Raw genomic sequence first — 11,130 nt, forward strand, 5'->3', positions numbered from 1 at the left:
CACCGAAAATACTATAAAGCTGAAAAACCTATCCGCACGGAGAGCAAAAAATACCAAAATATTATCTTGAATATTCTTCCAACACGAAAAATTGGTAAAGCTTTACCACGCTACATGACTACCCCCAAGGAAAATATGGATTTCGTTTATTGGGACGATCCTAACGAGCTGGTCGATAGATTGCGTCTTCTTCTCGCCTCACAAGCCGCTGGAAATACAAGCCACAATAACGAAATAATATCTATCATTGAGGAATTGCGTGAAGCTCAAATAATTTATTAGACAGTGCGTACTAGTCGAGTTCATTGCAATTATGAGTGTTGACGTGTTTGGACGAAAATTATTGGGTGATCCTCGAGGTGCCCAAGTATGCAAACTAGACAAGAGTTGAAAAACGAAACATGAATGAGAAAAAAACGTTGGTTGTTGAGGAACTTCATAGGCCCGTGCGAAGAAACTATCCCCGTCGTCATGTGAATATTCGTGGATTGGATGAAACCTGGCAGGCGGATCTCGTGGACATGTCAGCGTACGCATCGTTCAACAATCGGAAGAAATTCTTGCTAACGATTATCGATACATTTTCCAAATTCGCCTGGGCTGTTCCGATTAAAAGTAAAAATGGCAAAAATGTGGCGGACGCCATGAAATCTGTACTCGCAAAAGGTCGTGTACCACAAAAATTACACGTTGATCGTGGCAAAGAATTTTATAACAGCGACTTCAAAGCTCTCTTGAAACATCATAATGTTGAATTATATTCCACATTCAGTAACATGAAAGCATCGATATGTGAACGTTTTAATCGTACTTTGAAGGCAAAAATGTGGAAGCAATTAAGTTTGCGCGGCTCATACAAATGGATAGATATTCTACCAAAATTGATGTCTAGCTATAACACCAGCAAACATCGTACGATAAAAATGAAACCAAAAGATGTCACTGCTGAGAATGAAAAAAATATTCTACGAAATATTTATGGAAATTATCGTGTCAATCGTACGCGTAATATAAAGTTTAAAATTGGAGACAAAGTTCGAGTCAGCAAGCACAAACACGTTTTCGAGAAAGGCTATACACTGAATTGGACAACTGAGATTTTTACCATAAGCGAGATACGAAATACCGATCCAATCACATACAAACTCACGGATTATCAGAATCAACCGATCGAAGGTGGTTTCTATGAGGAAGAACTCACTCTAGTCAGAAATCCGGATATTTTCCTTCTGCTAGGTTTCGATAGTACACACAACAGTTGGATAAATAAGAAAGATTCGTAAAAGGTTCAACTACAACGTTCCTGCAATCAGTCGTGTCTTGGCAGCTATACGGAAAGGATTATTCTTTGTCATAAAAAACGATTTTGTAAAAAATTTTTAAAAATCCAAGTGTTCTCAACGTCGCTGCAATCAGTCATGTCGTGGCTGCCTAACAAAAGGATCCAAAGGATGAGCGGGATAAGTCGTCGGAAAAACCGTCAACAAATCGATGTACCGTTTATGAAAATGGACGATGTATATGTGGTAAAGAAGACCGTCATAAGCTTCTACCTAATAATAATAAACGATGATGATTCTGTAAAAGATTTTTAAATAAAAAACGAAAAATATATTCTAGTGTTTTCATTATAGCCATATGGTACAGTATCCGTAGTATCGGGTAAAAGAATTCTCTTATCATCTAACCAACTTAATGCTAATTTTTTCTGTTTGACAGTATTGACTTCATGTTTTTTGCTTTGAATTAAATACTGATCTCTTACTAAATTTTCGTACTCGAATAAACATTTTTTATAATCTTCAAATTCGATTTCCCTTAATGTCGATTGTTTTATAGCCTTGGCACGTTTTTTAGCACTCTCTTCACCAAATACTTTAAACGTATACAATTTCGCTCGAAGTCCGATAAATTCCTTCATAATTTTTCCATTCATCTCATCTTTCATTAGACCGAAAACTTTCTTATTTGCCAAAGGTATTCCATAAATATTATTCGCTGGATAATCGGAAGTATCAATTTTGTGTATATCGCGCTTTATATATCAAGAGACTCGGTAGAGTCTCGGGACAAGTACATTGACAGCCCTGTCGTCTGCTGGCCCGAGGCTCTCGCCGAGACTATACTTTCTCTGAATAAAACGATTCGCGGTGGTGGGGGTAAAATTGGCATGTGATCTTCTTTAATTGCGAAGCCTATGAGTTATGTACGACTTTGAAAATTGAACTTTCAGCTAATTGAGAAATTCTCTATCGAATGAGCCCAAAATCAGCATTATTGGTGGCGTGATTGCTGAGAAAAAACTTTGCACGGGCTCAAGATTATGCAAAAGTTACCAACACATTCAAAAATGGATGTGTCTGTATATTATATTATAACACCATCAAAGGCACTTTGATGCTATCAAGTTTCTGATTGGTTGGATCTGACGACATCCATTTTTAGACGTTGTGATTGGTTGTTGAAATTAGTTGTTGACGATTGGAAATCTGACGTCAACTTCATAACGTAGCACACGGCGCAGCACAGCTGGTAACAGCAGTCATAAATTCGATCGATATACATATATATATGTACAAACCATGTGTCAGTTTTTGATCGCATGAACAGAGTTTCGACATTACGAAGTGCGTGCGGGATAAATAAAAAAATAATTTTCGTCATCTAAAGAAGTGCATATTACTATTTATTTTGTTAAAATTTGTGATCTATTAAACCGGTATCAAAGCGACCGCGTAAATGTAGTCTGTGATGTGTGTGTGTGAAAAAGAATATAAAAAATGCGCGATGCATATGTCAACGAAAGTTTTCAAGATTTCATTATTTCGTTCGATTGGAAATAAGTGTTGACTGAAATAATCCTTCAATTAAACCAGATTACGAGAAATATTGTCCAGTGCGAATATATCGTCACTGGCGTGGTTATATATCATGTGTAAATAGGTTATACATACGAATAAATAGAACAAAAACACACGGAACTGTTAGAATGATATTAGAAACTTTACTTGAATAAATGTTTTCTAATTTATTTCTTGTGTCATCATTATTTTTAAACATCCCCATATTTTGCTTGATATTCAGTTTGGCTCTGCCCTCTCCGATCCTTGTTTTCACCCCATCAGTTTGCAGCGGATCGATACATATTATTAATTCGTTCCCTAATATGTGACTTATGATTTTCTACTCCTTCTTCATGATGATAACATTGTGGTAACATGATTCGAGAGGTTTTTAACCATAATCTTGAATTGCACATTTTGTAAATCAGATTTTCAAAAAAATTTCTGGTCTTGGTATACTGGGTAGTTAATCTTTTCCCATTAGGTCTGTCGAGTGATAAATTTGGAAACTTGTTCCAGAAAGCCTTTGGATGCTTTTTTTGCTGATGATATGAAAAGTCGTATCTTCGGAATGCGGTGTGCAAACACAAATTTCGATAACAAAACTTATGGAATGACATGTATGTTGAGTATTTCCACTTTGCAAACTACAGATATGGAATTATTATAAAAAAAATTCATGCCGATAAGTCTACAGTTGCTCAGTTTTGGATGTGATCAAATATAATGCCTACCAACATCCCCAGAAACTTACAGAATTTCTGAATGCAATGTGCGCTATGTCATTTTAATGCAACATCATGACTTTTGACAACTTTTCATTATAATGCTGTAGATTCGGATCATTGAAATACAGCGAAAATCTGCAAACTATACAATTTATATACTGTGCCATTCATTTTACATTTTGACTCTAACCGTAACATATATATGAAGTAAAAAATTGATTATAAAAGTCTTCAGTTGCTCATTTATGGATAGATTTGAAATTGCTGTCTTCGAAGCTCATTGCGCAGATACATTGAACCGCAGCAGATACCTGCGAACTCTGAAATTTCTGTGGATAAATATATATGCTACGGATCACCCCTTATCTTTGATTATGGTAATATGTAATGGAACTTGGTTCAGCAAGTTTTTAAATGTTTCTTTTCAAATAGTATTGAAGTTTGTATGACTGATATACAGCGAATACTTCTAAACTTTGATATTTCTGTTTTGCAGCATGTGTGCCAATCATTCAAATCATTTACTCCAACCGTATCATGTAATCTAGAAAATTCATTACAAAAGTCTTCAGCTTTTCTAAATACTTCAATGTTCCTTTTTCTATTCCTTTCTGAGTTTTCGAATTTCTAAATTCATTTCTAAATTGTCCGGAAATGGTTTTCCTTCAAAACCAATGCAGGTACGTTAAACGTCTTTGAATTCTGTTGCTCTGTTGAATAAAGTTCGCTTAGTTTTTTTTGCTGCTTTGAGTTCTGGCATAATAAATGTTAGAAGTTTACGGGTACTTTTTTTCAGCAACTATCAAACTGTGGATAATTGAACCTCAGCGGCCGCTTGCAAACTTTGGAAATATATTTCATTGGGGGCACGTTTTGCATGAGACGAAATCTCTAGATTCAGAATGCAAAAGCGACATTTAAAGTGGGCAAATCTGTTAGATTTTTCGTGTCTTGAATTTGATCTATCTTTCATTTGAATTTTGAAGAAAAGGGATAAATAAAATTTGTTCTATTAAGGAAATCTTTACGTCAGTTCTTTCTTGGTATGAAGACTTGGAAAAATCGCCAAAGGCCACGGACAGACCGGTGACGAAATATTTCCAGTACAATTTTGACGAAAAATAGATCTTATTTCGTGGAAACCAACGTTATAAGCCGAAAATCATATTATGGCCCACAACACGTATTTCTTCATGCTCTTGGATTCCCAATAGACAAAACATATTAGAAGACAAGGAGAAAAATCACCAAAGTCCAAGACCAAAACAGTGCCGAAATATTTTCAGTACAATTTTGAAGAAAAATTGGTCTTTTACGTGGAAACCAACATTATAAACCGAAATTCGTTTCTCGGGCCTCATCCCGGATTCCTGCATATTGTTAGGTTCCTAATAGGCATAACATATTAGAGTATAAGGAAAAAATCGTCGAAGTTCAAGGACGGACTTGTGACAAAATATTTTCACGACAATTTTTACGAAAAATTGGTTTTCTATGGTGGAAACCAACTTTATAAGCCGAACATCATACCCAGGGAAAAAAATGTTGGGAAAAGTACATTGATGGTCCCTTATTTCCTGATAATTTCATAAAAAAGATTATCACATAAAAAATGTTCGTATGAGAATGGAATCTATAAAAATGTACTAAGCAAATAATTCATAGAAATTTAAACTAAAATCCTATAGCCACCATAAGATAAATGAGGAACTTTTGAGAAAAAAGGCGTGATATCAAACCATAAATTTCCCCTAGGGAAAAAAAGGTTGGGACAAGTCCATTGATGGTCCCTTGTTTGATGATATAGAAAAAAGATTCAGAACCAGGAAAAAAATTCTATAGAAATAATAAACGAAAAATTGTTAAGTTCAAAAAAATCCAACAAAAATAAAAAACAATTGAAAAAAATTCTGTAAAGAAAAATAAAAAATTTTCAAAAAAATTCATAAATATTGAACAAATTGAAAAATGTACTATCCAAGTTACATGCAGTCTAAAAATGTATGATATCAATTGGAGGACAAGTTTTTATTGATAATTTGGAATATTTATCGAACAAATCGGAAACTTTCATTGAAAAATTGACGTTTTACGCATAGGAGCCACTAATCATTCATGATAATTATTTTCAAGAAAAAAGTTCTTGAAAAAAAAGTCATAACGGAAGTTACGTGCAGTACTAAAATGTATTATATCAATGCGAGGCCAAGTATTTATCAGTTATTCGAAATATTATCTCCGGCGACAAATGAGCGTTGAGAATCCTCGTCGGGCTCAGAACGTTTTATCAAAATTACTAAAAAATTAATGGAAATAAAAAATCGCAGAATCTTTCTTTCGAATAATAAGAACGATGTCAAACCATTTCTTTTTAACCAGACCATATAAAAATCGTTAAAAATTCACATGAAAGTCATTCGTTACTTCAACAAGGTACAGACTTTAAAGAATCGATTCCCCTCCGACTTTCAGGATCCTCTGGTATTATTCACAACATTCAACTTCGATTGGATCGGTACAAATTATGTTCAAATACGTCTTAAACGTACTTGTCCGGCCCATCACTTTTTATTCAAATTGCTCGTTCGAAAAAAAATCAAAAACGAAGTTAATGCATGTGTTAATATTAAGGAACAGTAATTCCCGAGAAAATAATTTTCCTTGAAATCGCTCTTGTCAAAATGAAACGAAAATGGAAGATGAAGTTGATTAATCTATTTATATTGTATGGAGTCATAATTCACAACAAAATCATTTTTCTCCAAATTCCAGGAATCCACGTGTCGTACTCGACTAGTGATATTTATCAAAATGTGTACGTGACTATAGAAAAAAAAAACATTGCACGGCTGAATAGGTTCGAAAATTTCTTGTAATGTGCCTGATTATTTCTCATTTCCATTGGTTCTTACCGAATGGTATGTGTTCCCTGAAGGAAATGAGAAGTGGATATTGCTATACGAACCTGAGAACAATCAAGTTCAAATTACTTGGAGATATTATTTTTATTTCTATCCATTTTATTATATTTGGGATTATAGAACAGCCCTGATTTTTTTCGAATGAGCAATTTGAATAAAAAGTGATGGGCCGGACAAGTACGTTTAAGACGTATTTGAACATAATTTGTACCGATCCAATCGAAGTTGAATGTTGTGAATAATACCAGAGGATCCTGAAAGTCGGAGGGGAATCGATTCTTTAAAGTCTGTACCTTGTTGAAGTAACGAATGACTTTCATGTGAATTTTTAACGATTTTTATATGGTCTGGTTAAAAAGAAATGGTTTGACATCGTTCTTATTATTCGAAAGAAAGATTCTGCGATTTTTTATTTCCATTAATTTTTTAGTAATTTTGATAAAACGTTCTGAGCCCGACGAGGATTCTCAACGCTCATTTGTCGCCGGAGATAATATTTCGAATAAATGATAAATACTTGGCCTCGAATTGATATAATACATTTTAGTACTGCACGTAACTTCCGTTATGACTTTTTTTTCAAGAACTTTTTTCTTGAAAATAATTATCATGAATGATTAGTGGCTCCTATGCGTAAAACGTCAATTTTTCAATGAAAGTTTCCGATTTGTTCGATAAATATTCCAAATTATCAATAAAAACTTGTCCTCCAATTGATATCATACATTTTTAGACTGCATGTAACTTGGATAGTACATTTTTCAATTTGTTCAATATTTATGAATTTTTTTGAAAATTTTTTATTTTTCTTTACAGAATTTTTTTCAATTGTTTTTTATTTTTGTTGGATTTTTTTGAACTTAACAATTTTTCGTTTATTATTTCTATAGAATTTTTTTCCTGGTTTTCATATATATCGGGCATATTAAAGTGGTATAGCAGGCTATCAGTGTCCGTGTACATTAGTTTTGCTCGATCGCCAAAGGTATTTTTAACGTAATTATAGTGAAAATCATATATGTATGTTTTTGATAGATCAAGGACACAAAATCCAATGTAAATGGGTTTGTTGAAATGTACTTTAACGCGATTCATTTCAATTATTACACTATCATGTTCGAAAACAGTGCAGCTATGGAAGTTGGGCTTCGCAATGAGAGCCTTTGCACCATATTGACCTTTCCACGGTGTCACGAGTTTTACGTCTTTCTGTTTCCTCACATTTTCCATAGTTTTTCCAAATACCGCGTTATTCATCAATTTGAAAAATTTTTTTTCGAATTCATTGGTTGATTTTTTTCGTAATTCGGTGTTCAAGTCGATGTATGTTTTAAGCCATGGAACTTGATGAAATTTTAAAACTCGGTGAATTTTTGTCAATTTCAGTCCGAAATTTAAGCATTGGTTCAAATTTTTGTAATGAATAACGTATTTATTTTTCGGCAAAAATGTTGTCATTAATTTTGAATGTTTATTGTGAGGAGGTGCGTTGTGCTCAGGACAAAGAGGCAGATCTTTATGCAACTCGAAAAGCTCCTCAGGATATTCCAAATCTACTTCGAAAATATATCCTGTCGAAGAGTCATCGGGGATATTGAGAATATCTATAGGCTCGGACTCCCATTCGAAAGAACCAACAGGTAGGTATTGGGACATGGCTGCACCGTACAAATTATTTACGTCAAAGTACATTAAATACCATTCCTCTTTGCTTGGATCAAAATCGGCTCCCATGTACCGATTGTTTGCATGAGCATATCTATTGCAACACTGCGATACACCACCTCGAATGCCTTTTTCGATAAACAGGAGCATTTCAGGATCTGTGAGGAGTTCAAGTTGAACACCCGTACATTTGAGCATCGCGTCAAAAGCAAGTCCCGGAGCTGTAAAATAATGTAGAGGATCCAAGCCGTACGTCGAAGAGCAGTTGCGTCGAAAATTTTCAAATATATCAGCCAATAGTAAAACGTCTGCCTTTAAATATAAATCGGAATATTCACCCAATGAAATAATGTTGGAAATATTCCAAATGTTTTTTGCGTGTTCGTAATCTTCCTCCGAAATGTTTGCATTATTTAATTTTGAAGAAAAATTTTCTTTCGATGACAACTGCTCTTCGTCGAGTTTCTCCCACGAGTCCACGTATTCGTAAGGGAAAACTCCCTTCCTCGTGAGCAACTGGAATTTCTCTACAGTACTAGAGTGCTTACGTGTGATTGACTTATCCTCATCCCTCAGGTATGAGACTAATTTTTCGAGAATATTAGTCATAAACCTGAAGGAGTCGATAAACCGTAAATTTACATTTGTACCTTCAACGTATTTCGTGAATGAAATGTATCGCTCTTTGTTTATAGGGAGAAGTTTGACTGTGCCGTTGAATCGTGTAGCCAAAGTTTTGATTAAAAAGTGTGAGTCATAGCCAGAGAGAATGTGAAAAACTATTGGGATACTATGAGATTTCGTATAATTCAAATTGCATCCAGGATGCGCAGCACCCCGATAATTTCCTGTGAAATGGCAATGATGGCGGTGCTTTACATCCGCGGAGTCGAACGGCTTTTCACAAATATGGCATTTTGTGGCATTTCTAAACTGTATTTTTTCATCTGATGTGAGTGGTTTCATCGGCACAATATTTGTCAAATAAGAATTAACTGTTTCTGCGATTTCGTGCAATTGATCGATGAACCACTCGATACAATCGGTTCCACGTTTCATATCGAATTTTGAGAGTGAATCGTTGAAAGAACATTTCAAATAATACGCAGCACTGTGCGGGATATGCTTTTGAGACTCGCCCGTTGATTCGATAAGGCATTCGAGATCCGCGTACACGACGAACGGTACATTTTCTTTGAACCGATAATTTTTGAAATTCAAAATTTTATTTTCCTCGGTCGGTAAAACCATTTTCGTTTTGTTTATGCTCATGCAATCACGTTTATGATTTTCAAAAGACTGTTGAAGGTAAAAATGGTTCAAACAGTTATCACAAAACCATGTGCGTTTATCATAATTTGTAACTTGAGAACTCAGCAAACGTGATAGATTACGGATCCAAGCAAAGTGGTAGATTGGTTGGAAATTGTCTTCTTCATCTACATCCATACCGATATTTCCCTCAATCATGAGAAGATGGATAGGGAATTTATCTGATTTGATTTTACTCAAGTACAACGGCACTATTTCACTTTTTTTACCACATTTGTCCACACCGTATACGTTAATCGTCAAATTGTTCATTTTTTCAAATTTGCAAATGTCTTTCAAGGCAATTGGAAAACGTATGCCGTCGTATTTCAATACTGTCTTGAAGTCGGGGTACGAACTCGTACGGTCGGCATGATTTTCTGTGGGATGAAGTGCTGCTATCACAGCCCACAAAAAACAGAACTCATCGTTATTTTTTATATTGACAACAGCTTTTTTCATTTTTATATCACGTGGGATATCAGCATATGTTGAGTTACCACCCCGCAGTGGCTCGTAGCGATTGATGTTCACTGTCAAATTGATGATTTCTCGCATCGACCAGCCGGAATCACGTTCTTGGAATTCTTCCACGTCAACCAGGAGGCGATCTATCACATTTTCGTCAAACCATGTCTGAATGTCCGTGGCTGCGAGAATCGCCATGTTTCGCGTGTTAAAGTACTTTGTTTCTTCAATCATAGCACCGTTTTTTATCATTGAAAATTTACACGCCAATACAACATTGGCCTTGATATTTCCGTCTTTCTTTAGCACATTTTTTAATCGTTTAACTGTAACGACTTTGGCGTCGTATAAGAAAGATCGAAGGTCCTTGTGTATGAGATTTACTACTGCACCGGTTCGTATACGGTTTTGAAAAGCGGACTCCAAATGCACCCAACGAACGCGATCGGATGTTTTGTCTCGCGCACCGATATTTCCACCCGCTCGAGCTCTGTACTTTTCACTCAGAGCCTTGAGTAGGGAAATCGTCGTTTGAATTCTTGTTTTTTCACCACTCGACAAATTTGGTGTTTTGAAAATTTTATTAAGGAGCCTAATGTTTCGAGACTGGTGATTTTTCCATTTTTCTACTTGTTCGTGTGGTGCGTGTTTTAATGCTATGTAAGCATTTTCCATCAGCCTTATTAATTGCAAACACTTTGCCGAATCCATTTTTTTAACATTTGTTAACTTGCAAAAGATTACGATGTGAATGACGAGATCGCACAAGCAAGGATCATTATATATGAAAAGCCGTAAAAATAGACAGCGATATAATTTTGCAACGCTAGAGAGGGATGAAAACATTTCTAAAGAATTTTTGCGGCAAGCTTTGTAATTTGATATTAGAAAGAGATAGAAATATTTTTCTGAGAAATGTTTATGCTTCGAAATATTTTCCGATGAATATTTATTATTATTATTTGTAATATATTTCTGCGAATTGTTTATAAGTTTTGAAATACGATATTAGAGGCGCATGAAATTGTTTATGATAAAGTCCTTTGGAATTTTATTGTAAGATGATATTAGAAAAAGATATTTCTGCGCATTATTTTTGGTGGTATTACAATAATTGTAATATGATATCGTGAAATATTATTGCGCATTATTTTTTTGGTGGTATTAAAATTATTGTAATATGATATCATGAAA

General features: G+C 34.8%; 1 protein-coding gene across 1 annotated transcript; it reads right to left on the reverse strand.

Annotated features, from left to right (window-relative positions):
- Positions 1-1,412: 1,412 nt before the first annotated feature.
- Positions 1,413-10,647, reverse strand: LOC122411323 (uncharacterized). The gene is made up of 2 exons (XM_043420068.1): positions 7,981-10,647; positions 1,413-1,553 (listed from the first exon to the last, which is right to left on the reverse strand). Exons 1-2 carry the CDS (start codon positions 10,645-10,647, stop codon positions 1,413-1,415), a joined length of 2,808 nt encoding a protein of 935 aa, XP_043276003.1.
- Positions 10,648-11,130: the final 483 nt, after the last annotated feature.

This window comes from Venturia canescens, chromosome 5, assembly GCF_019457755.1.
Source record: "Venturia canescens isolate UGA chromosome 5, ASM1945775v1, whole genome shotgun sequence".
Classification (NCBI taxonomy): Eukaryota; Metazoa; Arthropoda; class Insecta; order Hymenoptera; family Ichneumonidae; genus Venturia; species Venturia canescens.